Here is a 26,435-nt window from a genome sequence, read left to right as displayed (position 1 = left end):
TAGGCCTGAAAGTCAGTTGGGATTTTGGTCCAATTCCTCTCTCTCTTTCAGCCCAGGCAACCTCAAAGGGTTGTTGTTATGGGGAAAAGGTTGGAGGAAGGCGTGTTAGGTATGTTCGCATCAGGCTCTTCCTTCGGCTGCAAAGCTGGGTTTCTTTGTTACATTTTATGTATTAAATTTATACGCCGCCCATTTCAGCTGGGGAAACAACTCCGGCTGGAAACTTTTGGCTCTTCCTGCTGGGTGGGAGATGACCTGCCTCTGGTTGAGTACTGTAAAGGTTAGGAATGACCACTGTGCCAGCTGGCCTTTTCCTTGACTGAGGAAGCAAAGGGGGCCTTTCCCACCCAAGAATCTGCAGTACCCGACAACCCCCCCCAGCCCCCCCAGCAGGTGAAGGCGGGGAGGAGTGTCTGCTTGGCTGAAGGGGGCCACGGAGGCTGTGTGGCTGGGGGCGGTGGGTTGGGCCAGAGAGGGGGGGCTCTGTGTGTGTGTGTGTGTGTGAGAGAGAGAGAGAGAGAGAGAAGGGCGTCTGCTGCAGTCGGGGTGTGCCCAGCACTCTCGGGTGAAAAGGCGTCTCTGCCCCCCTCCCCAACCAGGGCTGGCTCTGGACTTTTCTGGGTCCCCAGGATTTGGGGAGGGGCTCGCAGACCTCCGGGAAGCCCGTGCTGCAGTGGGGAGGGGGCGGGACTTGAAGCAGGTGGGGGCGCTGCCTCCCCTCCCCCCCGCCCCGCTTCTTCCATTGAGGACCACAAGCCCGGCCCCCTCCCCCCGCCCCTCCGAATGACAGGCGGTTTCTTAGCAACGGGGGAGGACCGGAGCCCGAGAGAAAGTCCATCCCCGGGAACTTGCCCCCCCCCTCCCTCCCTCCCCGCGGCGGGCGGCGTGAGGATGGAGCGCGCTCCGCCCGCCTCCCGTGCCGGCCGCGGCGTCTCCCTTGCTCGGCGGCCGCGGCGTCCCTGGGCTCAGCCGGCGCGCGGCGTCCAGCGGCAGGTGAGCGGGCGGGCGGGCGGGCGGAGGGGCGGGGGGGGTCGAGGGTGGTCCGGGCGGCGGCGGCGGCGGCTGGGATGAGCGCGTGGCTGGGCGGAGGAGCCCCCCGCGCCAGGCTGCCCCCCAGCCTCCTCTTGCTCTGCTCTCTCCTGCCCAGCGACTACATCATCGAGGAGAAGGCGGCCGTCCTGCAGAAACGGGAGCATGAGGGCTTCGGCTTCGTCCTGCGCGGGGCCAAAGGTAAGCCTCGTGGGTTTGGGTGCCCCGTGCAGAAGGCCGAGGGGCTTCCTTTCTGGAGACCCCCAGGAAGCTCCCACTGACCCAGTTCCCCCCCCCTCGTTGGCACCCGGAGGAGAAAACTCGGCTGAAGGGGGGGATGCATGGGAGCTGCCGGGGGGGGGGAGGGATGGGCTGGGGGGAAGGACCCACCTGCTGCTGGGATGGGCGGAAGAAAATGCGGGTGGGCGAGGTTTGCCCTCTCCACTGTGAGGGTCCAAGATTCAGCAAAGCAGCAGGAGGGAGGGAGGGTCTCCTCCTCCCCCTCCCCACTTTCCTCCTCCTCCACCCCTCCCTTTATCTGCATCAGCCTTCCTTCCCTCAGCCTCCCCTTCCCCAGCTGACCTGGGTGGAGCTCAGCGGAGCCCATTTCTGCCCTCTCCTCCCACCCCCCCTCAGGGGCAGGGGAAGCTCTCCGGAGGGCCAGCCCAGAGGAGATCTCCCTGCTTGGGGCATGGCTCCTTCTTCTCCCTCAGAGGTGTGTGTGTGTGGGGGGGGGGGTTAAAGACCCAGCCAGCTTCTCTCTTCAGCCTTCCTGCACTTCCCTGCTGATTCCCGGGTGCAGGTCGTGTGATGCTGCAGCCACCTTTGTCTCCATGAAACGGACCGGGGGGGGGGGGGGACGGCCTGGGGCTTGGCCGATGACCGAAGCCTTGGGCAGCGAATGGAGGCATGGGCTTTGTGAGAAGGAGTAGGGAAAGAGCTTTGTGGAGACCCCCAGCAACCACACTGCCTCATGCTGACCAGGAGAAGCTGGGGAGGAACAAGCCGGCTTCTGTAGAGTTCCTGGCCATCCGAGACTGGTTGAAGGAAGGGCCGTGGAGATGCAGGAGAGGAGAGGTCCTCTTCCAGGGGGACCTGAGTGGGGGCAGCCCCGAATGCAGCGAGACACGGAACCAGGGAGCCCAATGGGAGGAAGGCAGGTTCAGGTGAATGCAGGAAAGGGTCTTAATGTGAAGAGCATGTTGGGAAGACGTACTGAAGGTGTGGGTCCTGTGCTAGCGCTTGCCCTAAATGGCCCTTACTAAGGGTTCTCCCTCTCTTGCCCCCTCGGCAGTAGAGAGTCCCCTCAAGCTTCCTCCTTGCCTTCATCTTGTCCCAGGCCAGCTGAGGTTGTCCTGAGATGAACCAGGGTTACAATAGCATTTCCTCCCCCCCCCCACCCCTTCCTTTATTCTGACACTGCCTGAAAACAGCCAGTCGTAGCCTTGGGGACCCCAGGAACTCTGAACAGAGGCAGGAAAAGGATGAGCAGGCTGGATGACCCATCTCAAGGGAATTTTGAGCTCTCTGCCAACTCAAGGATGGGTGGGGGCAGAGTTCCACAGTGGGGAGGGCCTCAATTCTAGGGTCTCTGATCCTGATTGAGGATGGAGTAGAAGGAGCCCATGAAGGTGCTTGGTTTCCACCAAGGAAAGGGGGTGGAGATGTTTCTGCACCTGTTTGACATTCCAGGATTCAGGTGTAGGGGGCCAAAGCCCCATGACCTCTTCTGGTGGATGCCTGGGGTCTGGGTTCCAGAAGCAGAGAGGGAGAGCAGCAGCCTGCAGGGACCCCCACTCGGCTCTTTCGAAACAAGGAGAGGGAGGATAGAGAAAAGGAAGCACCGTTGACCTGAATGTGCAATTTAGTTCATCCATGCAACAAAGCTTTGACTTTTTCGAAGAGCTGAATCACGGCAAATACTATACATAATTCAAGAGGAGGCCAATCTAGTCATGGCAGGCCGGGAGGAAGCGCGGAATTTGGGCCAATCTGGGCAAGAGCCTCTGGAGTTAAAATCCTCTTTGTTCAGAAACGGGGTCCCACCTGCACCCACCGCTCTTGCTTGGGGAGGGAAGTCCTGCGTGATGGATTTTACCACCCAGAAATCCTGGAAGGAGCCACTCGGCGTCTTGCTCCACGGACCTGCCCTGAAGCTGTTCCCACCTTCCTTAGGATCTTCTTGGTGGCCTTCCACAGATGCTCTGGCCTAAAAACATCTCCTTACTCTACTGCAGGTCTCTCCAACCGTGGCAACTTTGAAGGCTTCTGGACTTCAACTCAACCCAGCATGTTGCCTGGGGAATTCTGGGAGTTGAAGTCTGCAAGTCTTAAAGTTGCCAAGGTTGGAGAGACCTGCTCTACTGGACATTGTCACCCTTCCTTCCCTCAACCGGCCAGCATAACAAGCAACTGTGCCCAAGATTTCGGAACCACGTGAGCGATAAGGGTGTCAGGCCTGGAAGCCTGGCAAAGGGGACTTCTTGCCTGGGTTGTCCCATCTGGGGTGGGGTTGCCCTGGGGGTCACCTGGACCTCTGCCCTTGAGATCACCAGATCCAGCACCTGCCCTGGGCGCTGAGGCAGACTTGCTAATCTTGGGTTTTCCCAGCTTTAACCAGGCTGGCTTCAGTGGTTTCATCATCGTTACTGGTCTCAAGTCCGCCAGCCTCCTTGCTCTGAACTCTTGCTCTTCCTTCCCTGCAGCTCCTTTATCAGCGTCCTTCACGTAATGAAAACGCTTATTACCTATCCCGCTGCTGGGTCTCTCCAGGCAACATAGAAACAGGCACAATTAAGGACTGTACAAAAATGAAATGTAGGATAATCAGAAATCACGCATGTCAGAGGAAAGCAGCCACCCCTACCTGGCCCACTGTGAGAAAGCCAAACAGGGGTGTCCTTCCCATCCTCTCTCCCCCCCCCCCGCCCAATGGATATTCAGCAGTCTAACAAGCTTAATCAATAAAATATTTTATATTCACTGTATTTGCGGTTAAAGATGCTGAGCTTGTCAGCTGGAAAGCTGGCAGCCCAGGTTCGAGACCCGGGTTCTGCATGATGGGGTGAGCTCCCATCCCTTGCCTCAGTTTTGCCCACCTAGTAGTTCGAAAGAATGCAAATGTGAGTAGATTAATAGGTACCACTTCGGTGAGAAAGTTACAGTGTTTCGTGTGCTATTGGCATATAGCCACGTTGGCCACACAACTACGGAAAATGTCTTTGGACAATGCTGGCTCCCTCGACCAAGAAACAGATGCGAACCCACACCCTTGAGTCGGACACAACTGGACAGGGGAACCTTTACCTTACAGTCCTCTTGGTCACCCAGGAAGTTTCATGGAATCCCAGGGCTGGAAGGGACCTTGGAGGTCTTCTAGCACAGCCCCTTGCCCAAGGCAGCAGACCTTACCCCATCCTGGACAAAGTGTTGTCCAATCTTTTCTTGAAAACCTCTGGCAATGGAGCACCCACAACTCCAGGAGGCAGGCTGTTCCACTGACCAATTTTACTCACCATCAAGAAATTCCTCCTTGGTTCTAGGTTGATCTCCCTCTAACGAGCCTCTAACGGGCCTCTGGAGAATCAGTTGACTGCCCTTGAGTACTGGCACTGGAAGCGGTAACCGAGGGCTGCTATCATGTCACCCCCTAGGCCTTCTCTTCGTTAGGCTAGACTTACCGGTAGTGGCTCATCTGACGGTTTACCCTCCAGACACCTCCCCATCTTCGTTGTTCTTCTCTGCATTCTTTCTATTTTTTGTTTTCATCCTTTTTTGACCTCCTTGTTGAGGTGGAAAGAATCCTACCTGTGTCTTGGGGAACATCCGTCCTTGAAGTGGAAAGTAAATTAAGCCATTGCAAACTCTTCCAACGGCTGCTTTGAGTTCTGCCTGGACCGTGCAAAATGATCGAGTCCCAGAAATGCAAAAAAAAAAACCCTTCACCCCACTCAATCCAGAGTTACGGACCTGAACTTTAGGATCTGATTTTATTTATTAAAAATTATATATGTGGCTGCCCATCTTATAACTAACTCTGGGCTGGCTCTCAATTTATTATGAAAGACTCAAGGGAACCCACAACACCTAGAAATCTCAATTACAAAAGTTTTATGAATTACGATTGCTTAAGCATTGAATGTGGGTGCCTGTATAGGTGCACACAGCCTTGCTCGGGGGGGGGGGGCAGGATTGGGGATGTCAGGGCTTCTCAGGGGGTGATAATTGCCTGCTCAAGAATAGCACATCTCCAAACCGGACCCCTGGTCACCTTTCTTCTCTTTGGCCAGCCATGTTCCATCAGACCTTCCATCCTCCGTCACCCCAGCTGTCCTTTCGTTGACCTGATAGGTTGCTGGGACAAATACGATAATTTGATAATTTTCTTCTCTCTGATTGCTGTTCCAGAGTGGAGGGCTTCATCTCTTTAGCTTGGTTGTTCCTGAACACATCACGACTGTTCTTCTATAGGGTCAGATTTTGGCCATCTCCATCTACAACAGGACTATACAACTTTGGCAACTTTAAGACCGGTGGACTTCAACTCCCAGAACTGGTGGGCTGGGGAATTCTGGGTTTGTCGAGGTGTTTATCGTTCAGTCTCTTCAGGATTAGGATCCTCCCAGGGGTCAACGTCAGCGTGACGGGAGTGCAGTTCAGTGAATCTTCTTCATTGCTTTTCTCCTTCTTGAAGATATGAGCCACATTTGTTCTCCTCCAATCACCTGGCATTTCACTCCCAAAAATAATGGGAAAGGGTTTGGCCAGACCATCGGCTAGTTCCATCAGTACCCTTAGATGCAGCTCATTTTATCCCGGAGATTAAAAGCCTTTCAGAGCAAAAAAGGTATTTATAGAAGAGAATATGTGTAGTTCAGGGTTGAACTTTGGGGTCCTTGGTGCTCTCTGAGCTTGGTGGTTTTCTTGTAGACGTTTCATGACCCAACTAGGGAACAGCGTCAGTGCAAAGGAGTGTAGAGTTTGTGATTGCAATCATGAAGTTAGGTGGTTGCCCATGAAACATCTGCAAGAAAACCACCAAGCTCAGAGAGCATCAAGGACCCCAATAGTTCTTCTCTTTCTCTTCCTCCTGCTGCATTTTGCAAACCCTACACCCTACTAGCACTGAAGGTGTTATCTAGTTGGGTAATGAAACATCTGCAAAAAACAAAACAAAACAGCCAAGCTCGGAGAGCACCAAGGACCCCCAAAAGGCATTAACTGGCCATGTTTTTATGAATCTTCTGCCCTCCCCTTCATCCTTCTCTTCACTGTTGGTTAGTAGAACACAAAGTTTTCTATTGGAGAAAACTAAACCAAAATAGGAATTCGGTAATGTTGTGGTTCCTTTATCACATGTTAGATTTCCGCATTGGCTGATATTCTGACTCTTTTCCTTTTAATTTACAAAAGGAATGCGTGTGTGTGTGTGTGTGTATATACTGTATATATATAAGAATTAAAAGAAGATTGAATTAAAAGATGACTCCCTCCAGGCAAATGCAGGTAGGCCTCGACTTACGACCACAATTGAGCCCCAAAATTTGTGTTGCTAAGTGAGGCATTTGTTAAGTGAGTTTTGCCGCATTTTACACCCTTTCTTGCCACATTAGTTAAGTGAATTACTTCAAGTGTTGAATTAGTAACGTGGTTCTTAAGTGAATCCGGCAGAAGGTCGCAAAAGGGGACGACGTGACGCACGGAGACAGTGACCGTCATAAATATGAACCTGTTGCCAAGGTAATTCTGACCCTGTGACCCAGGGGGAGGCTGCAACGGTCGTAAGGACGAAAAATGGTCCTAAGTCACTTTTTTCAGTGCCCTTATAACTTTGAACGGTCACTAAGCAAACCGTTGTAAGCCGAGGACTTCCTGTATAGACAATTTGGCTAACTTAACACTTCCACTAGTACTTTTAATTTTTCAAAAAAAGCTTCTTCCCATCTCATCCCCTGATAGTCAAATGACAAAAAACCATATCCTTCCACCTTCATCAGCAATAGTTCAATTATTCACTGATTTTTTATATATATTTTACATATTATATATATAATTTAATTTTACCGTCCAAACTTATTACTTTCTACAATAAATAAAGCAGAAGGAATCTCTTCCTGCTTGTTAACCAATCTTTAAAGCCTTGTCATGTAATCCTGGTCAAAAAGAAGTCCCATTAAGACATATCAGAATCCAGAGCATATATATTTTAACCCTTATCAAATAAAGTCACTTTATAAATCCTCTTTTCATTGTTAAAAATCTTGGATCTTTTGTCCTATCAAGGAGGGTCCTGCAAGTTGATTTTGTATCATTTTCTCTTTATCTTCCTCTCAATCTCGAGGAAGAGCTTGAAATTTCCCTTCGTCTTTTCTCAAAGAGACTTTCCTTGTGTAAATCCAAAGTCAAAAAGGGTTTCTGAGTCACTCTTTATTCTGCTTTATTATTTACTGTCTGTGTCCCCTTTAATTATTAAGACATCCGCTAGTTTAATTTGTAAATCCATTTGGGCATTCTCTCCCCCCCCCCCCCCAAATATCACTCTTATATTCTGGACTGTTTAAAATCCATTTTCAGATCCACAAAACAATTTTTTCCATTATCATAATCCAGCATTTTTCAAACTCCGAACCTGCATTCAAATCTGTCTATTTGATCCAATCAATGTGTTTTTCTTCTGTATTCTCTGCTATAGTATTACACAATCTTGTCAAGCAATTTCTGAGTCGGTTCTTCCTAAAAGGCCTTAATTTCTTCCATGGTCAAATATTGCTTCTCCCTTGTATTCATGGATTGTTCTTCTTTCAGTAACTCTTTGTTCTCTCTACTTCCCTGTAGTCCTTTTATCTCCCGTTTAGTTTTCAATCAACAGAACTTTCCCAGGGGAGGACTAATGTCAAAAACTTCAAATTGTGTTTTATAGATTTTTAAACACCCTGCAGGAACTATTCTTTCAAGTTCATCTTGCCCTTTAACTTTCCAAAACCAAGGTTCTAGTCCCCTTTTTGCCATTTTCCAAAAAGTAAAGGTTGTCTTGCTAATCATTAAACATCTTTTGTCCAGGGTGGAAGGAAGGAAAATCTGGTGTAGTACAGCTTCTGTTTCAGAAGGTTCTTAACGCCAAAGAAATCAATAAGAAGCCCTTTCTTAAAGTCATTACGAAAGAGAAGTAGGCGACTTCGGTGTCTCTTTGAAAGGTGCCGATCGTGGCTTATTTCCCCAATTCTCTCAAACTGGAGTGCTGGAGAACGCTCTCTTGCAATCTCTCCACAGGGAGAACCTGTGGCCGATCCTTGTCTTCTCCTTAATCCAGAGAGGCGTTCCGAGGAGACATCGCTGACTCCTGATTTGGCCACATTCATTGGCGCTGCAAAAAGCTCAGGTGTCTTCATAGTGCCCAAATATTAGGGAGATCTCCAAAAAGAGCCAGAGTATCTTTAACATACATTGGTCAATTCATACTATATTAACAGTCTCATTGTTTTTAGCCCAAATATTAGGAAAAGTCCAAACCTTTGAATCAATAGAGAACCAGAGGAATTAGGTAATGAACTTAAGTCCTCAAGGATGAAGGTGAAAAGAGACTCCAAAAACGAAGGGACAGAAGAAAACAATCCGTGGAAATTGCCAAGAAGAGAAGCCAAAGAAAGACTAAAATCTCAGAAAGGAACAAAGAGTTTCAGACAAAAAGCAATATTACAACCGCTGTAAAGAAATGGAAGGAAAGAGGCATGGGGAAAAACCGAATTGTAGAAGATAACATTTGTAGTTCAGGATTGAACTGGGGGGTCCTTGGTGCTCCCTGAGCCTGGAGGTTTTCTTGCAGACATTTCATGACCCAACTACGGAACATCAGCAGCGCTAGAAAGTTTGTGCTAAAGGGCCTCTAAACACTGATGGCATTACCTAGTTGGGTCACGAAGCGTCTGCAAGAAAACCACCAAGCTCAGAGAGCACCAAAGACTCCAAAAAACAAGGAAAGTCTTTCAAAAGATCTCAGAAGGAGATTCCAACCTCGAATTGGTATGCTAAATATTAAACGTCGTCTGCCGTTTGAAGTCACCTATGTGTGAGTTGGGCGGATACATAAATTTGTTTAATAAATAAAACAAAATAACCAAATTAATCAAGTTCAAAGGAAGATGGGAGTATACTGAAACACTCTAGAGATGTCAACATCCAAGCTATCTTAAAAGACATTCCTTCTTTGTAAGAACCTCTAGTTCTAGAAGGTGACATTAAATCACACCCAAAAAATAGGGAATTAAATTAGATCAACCCGTTACCCTACTAAGAAACGTCATCAGTGCTAGCTTGGCCCATGAACTGTCTGCAAGGAAACAACCAAGAGAGCCTCAAGGAACCCACAGTCCAAGTCAGAAATCCAGAGGGACTGATGATGAAATATGGCAAGCGATAGAAATAAAAATCAGTCACGGTTCTAGCCAAACTATGCCAGGAAATCTGGAGAACAGCCCAGGAGTTCATTGGCCCATTGGAAGAGGCCAGCCTACGTTTGAGCACCAAGAAAAAGGAGACTTTACAGACCCTTCAAACTCTTGTACACCATCCTTAATTTCAAATGCTTGCAAAATAATGTGCAGGCTCAACCAAAGAGATTAGAGCCCTCCGTGAAAAGGGACATAACCAGATGTTCAGGCTGGCTTTAGAAAAGACCAAAGAACCGGAGACTTTATTGCTGAGGCACGCTGGATAATTGAGAAAGCCAAAGAATATTTAAAAAGAAATCAGGATGTGCTTCAACGATGACAGAAAAGCCTTTGATTGTGTCAATTATGTCAAGCTGTGGAAAGTGCTTAGAAAACGGGAATCCCAGAACATCTCAATGTCCTCATGAAAAACTTCTATCCAAGTCAGGAAAACACAATCTGGTTAGAACAGGCGAAACAGATGGGCTCCAGGTTGGCAAAGGACCAGAGGTGGGCTTCAGCAGGTTCTGACCAGTTCTGGAGAACCGGTAGCGGAAATTTTGAGTAGTTCAGAGAACCGGTAAATACCACCTCTGTCTGGCCCCGCCCGCATCTATTCTCTGCCTCCTGAGTCCCAGCTGATCGGGAGGAAATGGGGATTTTGCAGTAACCTTTCCCTGCCATGCCCACAAAGCCACACCCACAGAACCGGTAGTAAAAAATGTTGAAACCCACCACTGCAAAGGACTGAATACTCTAAACCAGGAGTATCCAACCTTGGCAATTTAAAGACTTGTGGACTTCAACTCCCAGAATTCCCCAGGCAGCATGCTGGGTTGAGTTGAAGTCCACAAGTCTTAAAGTTGCCAAGGTTGGATACTCCTGCTGTGCTCTACTATGTTGAAGAGCTCCAGGACCAGCGCAGAGCTCTGAGGGAGCCTCTCTCTCCATGTAGATCCATGAAGGACCTCGCGTTGAGCACCATTGTCCAATCACCTGCCCAGCCACCTTGTAGCAGGACCATCCACCCCATCCACCTTCCAGCTTATCAAGAATGAAGCTAGATTTCTCTCGCATGACCTGTTTCTAAACAAACCCAGGTTGACTTAACGGCCTGGGATCTTTCTAAGGACCTCCACGCTCACTTGAGTATCATTTTAAAGCTCTTTCAAGTGTTCGCATCAAGCTGCAGCTTCCCAGAGTTCACTTTTCCCCCCCTTTTAAAGATTGGGTCCATCTGAATTCTTCTCCGGTCGCCTCGTACTCCCCAAAATTCCCGTTGGTGGTGGTGAGGATTGTATCTGCCAGTTCCTTTAGCATCCTGGGATGTGATCCATCTGGCCCTGGTAGGTTGAACCCATTCCAAGCTGCTAGGCATTTCCTGACCATCTCCTTGCCTCTCCTGACTCTCCTGCCTGCCCCATAGAGAGCACCTTCTGACAGGTTGGACCGTTTTTTGCAAAACGGCAGGTGCAGAATAGGAATTAAGCCGTCGGTCTCCTCCTGTTGCCCATCAACATCTTGCCATCTTCTCCAGCCAGGTGATTTGGCTGTTTTCTTGGCTGCTTCTTCCCCAACAAACTCTTCTGGGCATTTGTGGAAGGCTTCACTCCTTCCCAGCCTTGGTCTTCCTAACCCCATCCTTACAGCCTTGGCACGTTCCTCGATGTTCTCCTTTCATCATCATCATCATCATCATCATCATCATCATCATCATCATTATTATTATTATGTGTTCCTCTTTCCTCTTTTTTTTTTAAACTTGTCCTTTTGCTCTCTCAGTTTATTGGAGAATTCTTGGTGCAGCTCCACCAGTTTCATAAGCTATTTGTCTTCCTTTTTGGTTTGTTTATGTTTAGGCCTTTCATTATCCAAAATTTCCCAGTAATTCTCCTGAACTGGTTTCCATCCATGGAATCCTTTCCCCTGGCGATCGATCGGAAGGGTTAGAGACCCCAACTTCATGTACTTACTGATGAATGGATGCACATATGAGCTTCCAAATTGCCAAAATTCTGCTTTTTCTTGCAATAAATCTCCTAAGGCTCCGTGGGAGTCAAGATTTTTCGTCGGACAGGGACTTGACAAGAGCGTCTTTAATTGACATTTTGACTCAGTTCTTCCCTGATGTGGCAGGTTCTAGTATTTGTTGCCTCAAGGAGGTTAAATAAATTATTCTGAATTTTACTATGGAAAAGCATAACTTTTGGGGGGGGGGAGAGAGCTGTTCTAAGTCCCCCCCCCCTCCGGTTAACAGGCAAACAATTTGTGATATGCCCCAAAGGGGCTTTTTCAAAAGGCAACCGGACTCTCTTGGGTTTTTTCTTTGAAAATGTTTCGCTTCCCATCCAAGAAGCTTCTTCTGTTCTGAAGAAGACTGAAGAACCGAAGAAGCTTCTTGGATGAGAAGTGAAACATTTTCAAGGAAAAACCCCCAAGAGAGTCCAGTTGCCTTTTGGAAAAGAAAAAAAAATGTTGTTTAAACCTAGTCTAGTGAAAAGAAGAACCTGGGGTGACAAGAGAGCAGCCTTGCAATATTTGAGGGGGCTGCCCCAAAGAAGAGGGGGCCAACTTATTCACCACAGCACCCGAAGGCAAGACAAGAAAGAATGGATAGAAACTAACAAAGGAGAAAAACAACCTGGAACTAAGGAGAAACTTCCTAACAGAACAATTACCGTAATCGCTGGGACAAATTGCCTTCGGTGCCCCAAAACACTGGAGGTTTACAAGACTGGACAGCCATTTATCAGAAATAGTACAGGACGTTCTCCTGCAAGGGCAGGGGGTTGGACTAAATGGCCTCCAAGATACCTTCTTACTCCAAAAGCACCAAAAGCACCTTGGGGACAAGATGACCTGGATGATTGAGACCCTCCATAGACGTTCCTTCATTTGTGGTATGGGAAGCTCTGAGAGATGCGTGAGGGCCCCTGTGCAAGAGGCCTTGGATGGATGGAGGCTGCTTCAGGGCGAGGCGGCTGCCTTCAGAGGACAGCCAGGCAGTCCGGAGTAGATTTCCCGCCACTTCTTCCCTGTCCAAAGGTGTCTCCTTGCCTCGAAGGACAGGCAGTGCCTAATCCCATTGGCAGGTCACGGATTGGGGCCTCCTGCTTGGCTGCCCTCCCCCGTTGGCAGGAGCAGAAATGGGCAGACTCGACCATGGGCCCCTGGGCTCCGTGCTGCTCCCTGCCTCCAAGTCCCTGCCTGCCGTAAGCCTTTAAAAAAGATGGAAGCCATGAAGGGAGCTGCGTCCCCCCACAGTCCTCTCCTTAACCTGCAGTTTCTGTTCTCTGGCTAAGCCTCCGTGTGTCCCAGGCAGAGACAAAGGGCGGCTGGGCGCGTGGGGTGGCCATTGTGACACCAGCGGAGGTTGTTCACCATCTCAGAAATAAGGGGGAGGGGTGTTGCCTACTAGGGAATCAAACTACGGTAGCCCTCAACTTCAAACCATTTGTTTAGTGACCATTCAAAGTTACAACACGCTGGAAAAACTGACATTTTTCACCCTTACGACCGTTGCAGCATCTTCACAGTCACCTGATCAAAATTTGGATGCTTGAGAACTGGTTCATATTTATGACGGTCGCAGTGTCCCAGGGTCATATGATCCCTTTTTGCGACCTTCTTGCAAGTGAAGCTGGATTCATTTAACAACCGAGTTAGTAACTTAGTGGGGTTGGGCTAGAGGACCTCCAAGGTCCCTTCCAACTCTATTCTGATTGAGTGATAGAAACTGCAGTGATTCACTTTACAACTGTGGCTAGAAAGGTTGTAAAATGGGACAAAACTCGCTTAATAACTCTTGCTCAGCAACGTTGGGCTCCGTTGCAGTTGTAAGTCAAGGACTTGGTATATAGCAAAGCCTTCCTATCCGGCTGATAGAACCAAGAACGACACAAGGAGTGACCTCTGAGCAGCCCCTTTACTGTTGTTCACCTCTAAGACAGAATCTTGCCGAAGCAAAGCGAGTATCTCCAATGACCATAGACTTACTCTGTGAACTGCTAGGGAGGGTCCGACTTGCTCCCTTCCTGCCTACCAGGCATCCCAAGCTCCACTTTCTCCCTGAGCCCTGGGAAAGAGCCCCTCCATCCTAGGACTCTGCACTAGCTTCCGCCACAGCTCGGGTGTGGCAGGCCAAAGGCTGTGGGGGCCCAGCAGTGCTGCCGATGGGCTGGAACAGCCAGCCAGAAGCCTTCTGCTCCCCATCAGCCACGCAAAGAGCCTCTCCCTCCTTCTGATCTGGACTTTCCTTCCTTCCTTCCTTCCTTCCTTCCTTCCTTCTCCTCCTTTCAGCGGAAACGCCCATTGAGGAGTTCACCCCAACACCAGCTTTCCCGGCGCTGCAGTACCTGGAATCGGTGGACGTGGAGGGTGTGGCGTGGCGAGCAGGACTGCGCACAGGAGACTTCCTGATCGAGGTGAGGCCATGGCGGGGGCAGGGGCAGGGGCGGGGGAGGCTGAGCAGCATTGGGAAGGGGGGGCGGTTGAGGGTCACCGTTTGCAAGGAGCAGAAACCCTCCCGAGACGGTCTCCCTGCAGCTGGGCAGGGGGCATTCGGGGTCTCAGGTGAAGGAGAAAAAGAGGACAGAGAGGGAAACGTCTAACGGGGGAAATAGAATCTCCTCTCTTCAGGGCCCCAAGCTCTCGGTTGGCTCCTTCTGTGATGGTGGGTTATGGCATCTTTTAAAATGCAGCCTTTGATACCTTCTCACCTGCCTCTCAGCACACCTGACCGTTCGTACAGGTAGGGCAGGGGCTCCCATTGGGGCAGGCAAGTTCTCCACCGGTCCTCCTCCGTCCTTCCCCTGCGGTTGCCACTGGTGGCATCCAAGCCTTTGGCTTCCCCTGGGATTGTTGGGGTGGCCTTGTGCCGAAAGAACGCGCCCTTTGTTTCTGCCAGGCTCAGCCCCCTTCCCTTGACCCGCCTCTCCATGTGCCCAGCAGTGCCACAGGTGAAGGGCCAGGGCACCCCGCCTCTTTCCAGGAGACACCATACGGAATGCTGTGGATGCAGGATATAATACAGGCAGTCCTCCACTTACAACAGTTCATTTAGTGACCATTCAGAGTTACAACCGCACTTTAAAAGGGGACTTGGGACCGTTTTTCACACTTACAACCGTTGCAGCATCTCCATGGCAGCTGGCTCGTATTTATGACGGCTACAGTGTCCAGTGATCCCCTTTTGTGACCTTCTGACCAGCAAAGGCAACAGGGAAGCCAGGTTCACTTAACAACCATGTCACTAACTTAACAGTTGTAGAGATTCACTTAAGAATCGGGGCAAGGAAGGTCATAAAATGGGCAAAACCCACTTAACAAATTTCTCACTTCTTAGGAACAGAAATTTTGGGCTCAAAAGTTGTGGTCGTAAGTCGAGGGCTACCTGTAACAAAATCTTGAAACCCATTTGTTTCCCTTCCATCCTCCTTACACCAAAGGAAATCAATCTTGAGTTTCTTCCTCACTCTTTCCTGCTTTCTTGGGCGAAGTTTGTGTGTCCCCAACGGCCGCCACGCATTTCCTTCAGAGCCGTCTCCCTATTTCTCTACGGGGGAGTCAAACTAACCAGCAGGATGAGCAGGAAAGCAGATTTGGGCTCAATGGGAGGAGGAGGAGGAGGAAAGGGTGGCCTTGAGAGGGTCTGGTCTCCTCTGCCCTGGAGGTCAGTATATAATGAGCTTTATACCCATATATGAAGTCCTGCTGGGTGTCAACGGAGAGGCAACAGCGCTCCATGGTATGACGCTGGCCACATGACCAAGGAAGCTTCTTCGCACAGCACTGGCTCAGTGGCCTTGAAACGGAGCTGAGCAGCGCCCCCTAGAGGCGGCAATGACTAGCGGAGTAAAATCCACAGGGTTTCCTTTCCTTTTACCTGGATGGAAAGAGGAGAAAAGGGTGGCGGCCCTGGTGGATAGTTTGGTTCAGACCTGCGCAGATTATCCAGGCCGATGGCAAATATTTGGAGCTCTCTGGGCCTACGTCAGTCAGCTGGGATCATTCCCAGGGGCCACCTGGAGCCATCTATACTGATATGTGTGCCCTTCCCACGACCTCTGCTTCTTAAGGCCAACTGGACATCTGGGGAGACTGAGCTGTGTGTGTCACTGGAACGGCTGCATTTTGTCGTGCTGGTGTGTTGTCAGGCACAAGCAGCCAGATCCACATGTTCAAAGCTCAGACGAACTATTTTATTATATTCTGCCTACTGTAAAGGAATCTGCCCAGACCGCTTGCCTTCCCCTGGGAACAGAGAGAGAAGGCTCCATGGAGCTTCTGTCTGTGTCAGAGGGTGTGTTCTGGATCACTTGCAGCTCTGCAAGGATCCCAGGCTAATTCCCTGCTTGAGACCTCCTCCCTGCCTGGCGAAGTTTCCCAACATGTTTTGAAAGAAGTGTCTTTGCTGGAAGTCACGCCAAGTATGGAACAGTCCCAAACCAATTCTTGGACCTCTGGCTGTTGCCTTCTCCATAAAGCAGGCTGTGATTCATCCCACACGCTGCTTCTGCCAAAAGCAGGATGAGACGGTTGGCGTTTAAGGAGGCGAGGCAGTGAAACTGGCTACCGTTTCTTCGGGCTGGAGGGCATCACAGCATTGATCTGTGCTCTGTGAGGAGGGCATCTCTCTCAAGCTAGGATTGGGAAGACCTGCCTTGGCAGTAGTGCATGTGAGAAGGAAGCCCGGCTGAATGTGAGCAGGCAGGGTGATGCGGCAGCTAAGAAACCCAACGCAATTAGCAGAAGCATCACAGTCAGACCAGGGGAGGCCAATAGTTCCATGGCATTTTGAGATGGCCCAGTCACTCTTCATCACTTCTGGGCACCGGACTTAAAGGGAGACGTAGCAAGAGCTTCTGGGATCAAGAGCTTGAATACCAACCCTGCGAGGAAGCCTTAAAGCAGCTGGAGGCGAAACCTGCCCAAGAGAAGGGGGAGGGGAGGGGAGGGGCCTGCAAACATCTAAGGACTGTCTTGGGCAAAAGGATGCAGATTACTGGTGGAAATTGAGAGAAGAACTAGCCAATCAAAATGAAGAGAGATTCTGTGCAGTGTCAGAGTACAAGAACTGTACATCGGAACCTTCTGGGCTTTCCAATGGCCGAAGGGTTCTACAACATGACCTTGAACATATACCCACCACTTTCATGGAGGACGTCAGGAATCGCTTTGAAGCCCTGAAACTCATGGAATGGCCTTAAGGAGTCACTAAGGATGAATGTGAAAAGGTACCACCGAGAGAAAGGAAAACAGGGAGAATGCAAACCGGATATCGGAACAAACTCTGGAAATCGTGAAGAGGAGAAGAGAAGCCAAAGCCAAGAAAGAAAAATTCTCAGAAGGGAATTGAAGAAAGAGTTTCTCTTTTAAAAGAAACAAGAAGCAGCATTACGACGACGTCTGTAAAGGCACGGAGGATAAAAACCGACATGGGAAAACAAGGAGTCTTTCAGAAAATCCCTGGAATTTCTTAGAAGGGATTCCATCTAGAATTGGTGTGAAAAAGGAGCCCGTCTCCTTCCCCGTGTCCTAACCAGGCTGGCGGCTCCTGGCCTGCAAAGACGTTTCCCATGAGGACATTGGGATGTTATGCTAGGAAAGTTGGAAGGCAAAAGGGTGGCCGGAAGACAGGTGGATGGACGGTGGCAATCAGGGCACCCTTGGAAGAGGCAAAGGACCAAGTTAGGGCCAGAACATCATAGAGAAAACCTGTCTTGTGACTAAGAGTCGAGAATTAATGGCACGTCATCAATTAATCAAAAGCTTTTTAGACTGGACCCATCTGAGGGATTCCACTTCCTATCCAGAGCTGGCTGGACAACCAGCTAAACAGGAGCCAGCCGTGTGCGGTGGCAGCCAAAAAAGCCAATGCAATCCTAAACTGCATTAACAGAGGGATACAGTCAACATCAAGGGAGGTACTAATACCCCTCTCTAAAGCCCTAGTAAGACCACACCTAGAGTACTGCATCCTGCATCCAGTTTTGGTCACCGCACTATTAGAAAAGGTGGGGAGAAGAGTGCAGAGAAGAGCAACAAAGGTGATTAGGGGACTGGAGGATAAAACAAACGAAGAACAGTTGCAGGGATTGGGTGAGTCTAGTTTAATGAAGAGAAGGATTAGGGGTGACATGATAGCAGTCTTCCAGTACTTGAAGGGCTGCCACAAGGAAGAGGGGCTCAACCTATTCTCCAAAGCACCCGAGGGCAGGAGAAGAAGCAACGGGTGGAAACTAACCAAGGAGAGAAGCAACCTGGAACTAAGCAGAAATTTCCTGGCAGTGAGAACAATCAACCAGTGGAATGGCTCCCCTCCAGAAGTTGTGGGGGCTCCAACCCTGGAGGTTTGTTAAGAGACTGGACTGGACAGCCACTTGTCCAGAATAGTGTAGGGACTCCTGCTTGAGTAGGGGGCTGGACTAGAAGACCTCCAAGGTCCCTTCCAACTCTGTTAAGATGTATCTGTTGTCACTGCCTGGTCAGCCATGACTGGCTGGGGAATTCTGGGAGTTGAAGTCCTCAAGTATTCAAGTTGCCAAGATTGGGCTCCCCCAGTATAAACCTATTGCCCTACAAAGCTCTCGGCAGGAGAGGACGTGATGGCTTGGAAGCATGTTGATGGTAATCCCAGACAGCCGGAGGACAAACTTGCTTGGATATTGCCTGGATAATGAGGGACTCCTGCTTGAGTAGGGGGCTGGACTAGAAGACCTCCAAGGTCCCTTCCAACTCTGTTAAGCTGTATATTCACTGCCTGGTCAGAGTGAGATCTGGACACAGGGCAATAGCAATAGCAATAGCCCTTCGGCTTATATGCCGCTTCACAGTGCTTCACAGCCCTCTCTAAGCGGTTTACAGAGTCAGCCTCTGCCCCCCCAACAATCTGGGCCCTCATTTTACTGATCAAAGAAGTGTGGAAGGCTGGGACAGCCAAGACGGAACTGAACCTGCTTTTCCCAGATGTGTTAATCCTCGGCCGGGGTCAGAGGCTGGAGAAGGTTGGCATTCGGACATGGCAAGTTATTATTCTGGGTGGGGGAGGCTATACAGCCCCTGCTCCTCCTAGAGCAGCGGTCACCAACTGGTGGTCCATGGATCACTGGTGGTCCACAAGAAAATTTTGGTGGTCCATAGAAACATTATTTGCATTTTTTATATTGCACAAAATCAGGGCTCCTCAACCTACGGCCCCTGGGCTGGATACATGCAATGAAGGTTTGTGTTGCTGCAGAGAGTCTCCCCATTTGGGGTCTTTTTGTGGGGGTCAGAGGGAGGGAGAAATTCTGACTTGGGGTCTGCTTTGGCCTCCCGGTTGCGGGGCTTTGGGCGAAGGCTGGAGGGAAGAGCCAGAGGGCCTTGTTCCAGTGGGACTGCATCATGGCCTGGAACCGGCTGACCATCTCAGCCTGCTGAGCCTCCAGGCGCTGGTACCGGGCCTTGCACTCCCGCAGGTCTTCCCTCTGCTTGGAAAGCCTATGCTGGTAGTCCTCAGTGAGGTGCTTCTGCTGAGCCTCCTTCTTGGTCAGATCCAATTTGAACTGAGCCAGCTGTTTTCCCAACTCTGCTTAGCTGGTGGCTGCTTAGCTCCAACAACTGCTTCCTGTTGGGGCCCTAAGGAGCCTGGGCTGGCAAGGTGGCCCTTGATGTGAGTGACATTGAGTTTAACCACGCCCACCCAGTCCCATGTCCACCGTGCCACACCCACCCAGCCGGTCATTAGGCCAATCCTATTAGTGGCCCACGGGATTTAAAATTATGAATTTAGTGGTCCCTGAGGTCCGAAAGGTTGGAGACCCCGTCCTAGAGGGATGCCTCCCACCGACAGCCTTTTGCAAGGCAGCCCCCTAGTGCTTGAAGGGTGGAGAGCCAGTGAGGAGAGTCCAGTTCCCATCATCCCCAGCAGATGTTGGATTGTCCTAGGTTAGCTGGATTAAACCTCTTTCAGATCAGACCTTTGGATAAAAAAATGTGGTGGTTTTTTTTTTTTTTTTTTTTGGAAGCTGTTGCTGGAAATATTTTTTTTTCTTTCCAATGCGCAAAACCAGTTATTTTTGCCACAGTGCCGAGGAGAAATGACATTCAACGCATTGAACTAACCATTTCTATTTTGAACCAATGCTTCATTTCCTTCAGAAAAATTAAAGCGAGGCGTGTCATTAGGAGAAGCTGCTGCCGAGGGAGGCAGCCGTTGCCAGGCCCGGGGTTTGGAGAAGGCCCCCCGCCCCACCAGCTGGATTGGGATTGGGGACCCCAGGGGGAAGGGGTCAACCTGCCCCCATTGGAAAGGCTGCCAAGGGCTTCTAGAAAAGTGGCACCCAGAGCTGAGTTTTACGTGCCAAATGGTGCCCAGAAGTCTCATGGCGTGGAGATAAGCACCAAGATGCTCTAGGGAGGGGTCCTTAGCGCTCTCTGAGCTGGGTGGTTTTCTCGCAGACGTTTCATGACCCCCCTTGGGAATATCATCAGTGCTAGAAAGGAGAAGGAAGAAAAAAAGGGTCTTTGGTGCCCTCTCAGCTTGGCGGTTTTCTTGCAGATGTTTCTTGCTCAGCACTGATGATGTTTCCAAGTTGGTTCATGAAACATCTGCAGGAAAACCGCCAAGCTCACAGAGCACCAGGGATCCCCATGTGAACCCTGAGCTACAAATATTCTCCTTGGTCAGATGCCAAAGTGCAGCAAATACATTTCATAAATTCTCCTCCTCATCTTCAGTTGAAGGGATGCCAGCCTTCTTCAGCTTAGCCTCTTCCTAGCGTATCTCAAACTGGAGTCCGGCGTCCCTTTCCTTTGGCATTCCCTGGTTCAACTGAAGGGCAAAAATGCCTGGCATTGTCTCTTGGCCGAGATGGAACCAGGACTCTCCTTTGCCCGCTGCCTGCCCTCCCACCTCCCGCAGGGGGCTTCCACTCACCCCTTCTTGCCCCTTCGAAAGAGCCCAACAGCCCACAGGTCCAGGCTAAGGAGGAGGGGAGGAGGACTGTAGAAGGGCCAGAGGAGATTCGCCTGGCAAAAACAACCTGGACTTAAGGAGAAACCTCCTAACGGTGAGGACAATTGACCAGTGGAAGGGCCTGCCACCAGAAGTTGTGGGGGCTCCGTCAGTGGAAGCTTTCAAGAGGAGACTGGACAGTCACTTGTCTGAAATGGCATCGGGCTTCCTGCCTAAGCCGGGGGCTGGAATAGAAGACCTCCGAGGTCCCTTCCAACTTCTGTTCTCTTCTGTTCCAGTCGCTTCTGAGCGGTTGCCCGGGCTCTCTCTCCCCACTTTCCCAGGGACTGGCCAGAAAGGGAAGGAGACTTGGTCCTCAGGCGCCTTGGCTCACTTCCTTGAGGCATCACCCTTCAGGAGCCACTAATTGGCTTTAGCTTTTGTTTGTGGCCACCAGCCGACTTTGGATGAGCAGAGGTGGGCTTTCCTCCTCCACCTGAGACAAACCTTGATTCTAGGACTGGATCCGGTTCCGAAATGGCATCTTGGGTCAGGTTGCCAGGCTGATCCTAGTCCTCCTTTGCATGCATGTTGTTTGTTCAATAAATCATGGATAACTTCCTCCTCCTCCTCCTCCTCCCCCTCATTTCCCCTCTGCATCAAGTGATTGACTAATATTCTTTGCAAACACCGTGTCCTTTGTGAAGGAGGAGCCTGTGAGTCAGAGCCTGATCAGCCACCCCTTTGCCCACCTGGCACTGAAGTCCCTGCTCCGAAGCCCTTTCTCCCACGAGAGTGACAAATGCAGAGGCGGCTTTCAAAAGGAGCCCCACGAAGGACACGCTGCCTGGAAGGCCCCCTTTCCACCGGGAAGCATCACGTTTGCTCTGGCTTGAGGCCTCCTGAGGCCCACGGAGGAGAGCCGAGAGAACATAGGGCTGTGCACGGGACTAGAAGCTGGTAGGAAGAATCTGAGGACCGATAAAGGAGAATGTTTGCAGCTCAGGGTTCAACCGTGGGGTCCTTGGTGTGCTCTGAGCTTGGTAGTTTTCTTGCAGGCGTTTCATAACCCAACTAGGCAACTTCATCAATGCTAGAAGAGGGGGGAGGACTGTGAGGTCTTGGTACTCTCTGAGCTTGGTTGTTTTCTGGTAGACCTTTCGTGACCCAACTAGGTAACATCATCAGTGCTGGCGGGGGGGGGAGAACTGTGGGGTTCTTGGTAGTCTCTGATCTTGGTGGTTTTCTTGCAGACATTTTATGACCCAAGTATGTAACATCATCAGTGCCAGAATGGAGCGAGTTTTGCTCTCTGTTTATACCCCAGTCAAGGAACTGCCACAACAGTAAACAACAGCGTAATCAGGGAACCACCAAGAACCCTCCCACCAACACTGACAGGGCAAAACACTCATATATAAACGGAGAATAAAACCTCTCCCTTCTAGCACTGATGATGTTACCTAGTTGGGTCGTGGAACGTCTCAGGTTTTCTCCAGGAAATACCCAATTATAACCAAGAGTTTGGTTTTATAACTGTATAGTCTGGTCTTGGAGCCTGCCCTATTGTTTCTGTGGGTTTTGGTCCTCTCGGGAGTGGAAAAAGGTACTGGCAGCAGCCAGGAGGGCCGGTGGGGACGTCTTGCCCCCTGGGGTACCGGGGGCATGTGGGGCCATCCCAAAAAGCTGGAAACGCTTCCCGTCCCAACGAAGAAATCCGTCCACCGTGTCACTAAAAGGAAACCGTGAGAATGAATTGATGTCGTCTCTTTCTTCTTTTTCTTTCCCTTTTGTCTTTTTTTTCCTCTTTTTTGCCCACCAGAAAAACTTAACGAACTGAATATAAAATATGTCATTATTTCAGCTCAGAGAAAACATCCATTGTTATCCGTTGCTTGAATGGATAAATAGAATTCTTTATTACAGTGCAATATTGAATCGCTTCCTGCGATTTCTTGGAATGCTTGTTTGAAGGTTATTTGGGCCATTTTGGTATTAAATATTCTTTGCTGAAGTGGATCTTGATGGTTTCAGCGGCTGGAGACAAAACCAGAACAGTCTGAGCCGGTTCCTAGCTGTAAGCCCAGCCGCATTGGGTTGGCAGAGCCAAGGAGGGGGCAGGTCCTGGGGTGCTCTGGGGCTGGGCACCCTCAGCAGCCCCTCCCGGGTGCAGCCGTGGGGACCAGAGGCCTTGCAGTTCTTCTGCCGATGTTGAGGGACACCTGTGGCCAGATGGTGCCTGCAAAGTTGGGGGGAGTCCCAGGAGGTGGGGCCAGCTCCTCCTCCTCCTCCTCTTATCCCTTCTCTCCTTGCCACACAGGTGAACGGTGTGAACGTGGTGAAGGTCGGGCACAAGCAGGTGGTCTCGCTCATCCGCCAGGGGGGAAACCACCTGGTGATGAAAGTGGTCTCGGTCAGTCGCAAGCCAGAGTCAGAAGACATCATTCGGAAGAAAGGTGAGTGCAGAGCAGCCCCCGCCCTCCCTCTTTGGTTTGAGTCTCCCTCAAGGCTCTCGGCTGCCCTTGGGGGCTCCATTCTCCACGGCTGCAGCTGCCTCTCTGGGCCAGGCACCGTTGCCCCTGCCTGCGGTTTGCCCTCCCCGTCCCCAAGCATCCGTTCTCTTGTCTTCTGCAGCCTGGTGGTCAGTTGTCCAGGCCTCCATGCAGGAAGCAGAAGCCTGGTGAAATATTGCCCAGCAAGAGCTGGCCCCGAGCCCCATGGCCTAGGCCAAGGTAGACTCGGAGGGCACGTTGGTTCGGGGGTGGGAGACACCCGTGGGGGAGGGAGGAGCTGTGGCAATAGCAGCAGGACCTAAGACGTGTATACTGCCCCACAGTGCTTCATAGCTGACTCTGGGCAGTTTGCAGTGTCTGCATTATTTGCATATTGCCCCCCACAATCTGGGTCCTCCTTGGAAGGATGGACGGCTGAGTCAACCTCAAGCCCGTCAGGATCGAAGTCCAGGCTGTGGGCAGAGTTTCCCTGCAATTCTGCATTTCAACCACTGCGCCACCTGGTCAAGAGAGCGGGAACTTGCCACTCTGGCTGAGAGCTGACAAGTGCTCCCTTGGCCCATGTTATCTCAGGCAGAAGAGCAACAGCAAAGCTCTTCTGGCCCTGATGCTGTTCCCTAGTTGGGTCACGAAACGTCTGCAAGGAAACTACCAAGCTCAGAGAGCACCAAGGAGCCCTCAGATGTTTCTTCAGAGGCATCTAAGTGAGCAACTTGTGTCCTTTGGCCTTTTTCCTTATGGAGAAGATGCTTTCTGGAGCCCAGGAACTAAACGGTGCCCCTCATACCTCTCCGATTGGCAGCCCGAGAGACCATGGGTCCATGAGAGGGCAACATCTGAAGAGGAAAATTCGCTGCATGGGAGAGACCGGAGCCTCTGTGGCACAAAGGGAGCGGGGAAGTCACTCTTTGCCGAGTGGGAAGTGAAGGACCCCAAAAGAGAAGGAAGGGTACCCCCAGTTGTTCCTTTGCCCCCTGATGAAGAGTAGAAGTCCTCTCCTTCCACTTATCAGATGCCACCTTCTTGGTGTTGTCATTCTGGGGCTTCCTCCACCTTCTCTGCCGTCCCTTGTTGTCGTCCTAAGGAACATTGCAGCGTGCAGGATGAGGCCACTCGGGCTGAGCCTCATCAGGAAGGCTCCTTCTGTCCATCCCGAAAGGTGATGGAGAGGAAGGCTTCAGGGGACCCTGCCTGGAGCAGTGGGTACCAGGAGGGCCAGCAGCCACGCAGGATAGGCTCTGCTCCCCATCTCTCCCCGGCTGGCTTAACCCCTCCTTCCTCAACTGAATTGCCCGTTGAGAAATGCAGAGGTCAGGAGGTTGTCTGGTTGGCCAGATGGGAAGGCCAAGCGAGGCTTCCTGGCTTCTTTCTTTCTTCTCTTCTGGAAATGCCCCCTTGTCAATTCTGCAAACCCTTCCCCACACACATCATTCCTGCTGCAAGTCTGGACTCTTTCTTGCGGGGTATGTTCTCCTGGCCACCCCTGGCCCAGCCCCTCAAGGGCCTCCCCTGAGCAGGGAGGAAAGCACCCTGCTCTCTTGCAGGGCTGGCCCGAGGCCCAAATGCTGGGGAGGTGACTCGTGCCTTGGTCCCAATTAGCGTCAGCAATGGGTGGCTGCAAGGAAGCCCCTTCTCCCCCAGGCTTGGGCTGGGAGAAGGGAAAGTGGGCTGGGGGGCCCAAGGGGTCTCTGCCCCACACCCAGGCAGGCAGAGGGACCCTAAACTCAGCTCAGTCCACATTTCTGCTCTTCACTGGGTGCGGGGGGGGACTGAAATTGCTGGATTGCTGTAAATGGCTGAAAGGGAAGGAAAGTGACGAACTCCAAGGGAGGGGTAGCATTTTAACTCAGCTCCCCCCTCCCCAATTGCCGGAAAGTCAAAGAGGCAGAATCGAAGCAGAGAAAGGCGCAGGCAGAATCCCCTTCCTTGGTCTCTTCAGAAGGCAAAACAGAAGCTGCGAAATAGAGAGTCGAGAAGAGCTCAAAAATAGCCCTTATTCAACGTTAAACAAAAGGAGGAAGTCACGAACAACTTTGGGGCTTGCATTACATACAAGAGCGAAGTGGATAGTTGTTCTTACCCAATGCCGACATGGGCTTTAAAAGCCCAGCAAAGGACGCCTACTATGGTCTATTTCCGTGCTGATGCCAGGCGGGCAGGCAGGCATATTTGGTCGGTAGCCTCCGTGCAACCCTGTAAGGTGGGCTTGAGGCCGAGAAGGGGGGTGTACCAGGAGACCAGAGTGGGGTACCTGATGGCAGGCGTTGGCCATGAAGTCTCCGTGCCAAGCAGGCACTTGGAGGGCCAGGATGCCTCCCACACCAGGAGTTTGGCTCTGCACCATCCCGATGGACCAGTCAGTGTCTCTTCCACCGGAAGGAATTATTGGGGGAGGGGGCGCAGAAGGAGGGGCACCACAGGTGCCAGGAAGCTGCGAAGGCATCCTGGGCTCTTTCTTCAGCCCCACTCCCAACAAGCTGGCAGAAAGGGGCTCCCGCCTTTGCAACGGAGGGGGGAGGGGGAGGAAGGTCTCATGCCTCTTTCTATCGGTCGGTCGGGGGCGGGAGCCATAGACCCCCCCCCGGAGGGGAGGGAAGCAGCAGCCGCAGCCCGATGGCCGCAGTTGGAGGGCGGCTGAAGGTGGGGTGGGGGGGTCCCGTAGCCTCCTGGGCGCGGCGCCTGGAGAGCCCCCCGGGATCGCGGACGGCGGCGGCTGAGCCCCCCGAAGGGCAGAGGTCCCCGCCCAGCCCGGGGGTCCGCAGCGCCCTTCTCCGCCAGGGGCCCGGCTGCCCGCGCGGGGTCTCTGCTGCAGGCGGCGCCGGAGAAGCGGCCGGGCTGGTTGCCATGGCGACGGGGAGCGTGGCGGAGCCTGCATCGCTCGGGCGCCCGCGGGCGAAGTGACGAGCCGCCGCCCGGCAGATGGAGGGCGGGGAGGAGGGGGAGGCGCGCCCGGCGGAGAACCGCGCGGCCCGGCCTGGGCAAGAGGGCCGGCCGGCGGGACCCCCCGCCCGCTGAGCCAGGGCCCGCCGCCCGCCGGCCGCGGGACGATGAAGAAGTTCGCCTCCACGCGCAGCCTGAACAAGATCCTGCAGCAGTGCGACTCCTCCTCGTCCCGCGAGTACGAGGAGATCCAGGCGGTGGAGAAGAAGTGGCACCTGCACCTGGCCGCGCCGCGCAAGCTGCTGCTGCCGCTGGACAGGCGCTGCAAGACGGCCTCTCTCTTCCTTGCAGCCCCGCCGCCGCCCAAGCGGGCGCCCAGCACCACCCTCACCCTGCGCTCCAAGTCCATGACCGCCGAGCTGGAAGAGCTGGGTAAGTGGCCCCGCCCGACTGGCCCCGGGGGGCTCCCAGCGCCCCCCCCCGCCCTTTCCTGCTTTTGCAAGGAGCCCCCATCCCCACCCCCCACCTTCCCTCCCTCCCTCCCTGCCTGCCTGCCTGTGCCGGGCCCGGCCCCTCACCGAGCGTCTCTCCACCCCGGAGGCTTCTCTCCCTGCTCAGCTGCCGCTCCCGCCTGGCAAAGCCTTTGCCGAG

General features: G+C 51.9%; 1 protein-coding gene across 11 annotated transcripts in view; it reads left to right on the top strand.

Moving 5' to 3' along the window:
• The window catches only part of SHANK3 (SH3 and multiple ankyrin repeat domains 3), a 206,454-nt gene that overhangs the window by 149,293 nt on the left and 30,726 nt on the right, over window positions 1-26,435 (top strand). For 9 of the 11 annotated variants that reach the window (XM_087873528.1, XM_087873527.1, XM_087873537.1 and 6 more), the window contains 4 exons: window positions 1,148-1,230; window positions 13,755-13,879; window positions 22,712-22,847; window positions 26,136-26,216. In XM_087873528.1, coding sequence (XP_087729654.1) covers window positions 1,148-1,230; window positions 13,755-13,879; window positions 22,712-22,847; window positions 26,136-26,216 — 425 coding nt within the window. The remainder of the gene's footprint in view (window positions 1-1,147; window positions 1,231-13,754; window positions 13,880-22,711; window positions 22,848-26,135; window positions 26,217-26,435) is intronic. The other 2 variants (XM_087873529.1, XM_087873536.1) reach the window with 1 other exon arrangement.

Source organism: Pantherophis guttatus, chromosome 7 (assembly GCF_059756535.1).
Source record: "Pantherophis guttatus breed Tessera chromosome 7, ASM5975653v1, whole genome shotgun sequence".
NCBI classification, from domain to species: domain Eukaryota; kingdom Metazoa; phylum Chordata; class Lepidosauria; order Squamata; family Colubridae; genus Pantherophis; species Pantherophis guttatus.
The sequence above is the reverse complement of the archived record's forward strand: the minus strand, read 5'-3'. Positions and strand labels throughout refer to the sequence as shown.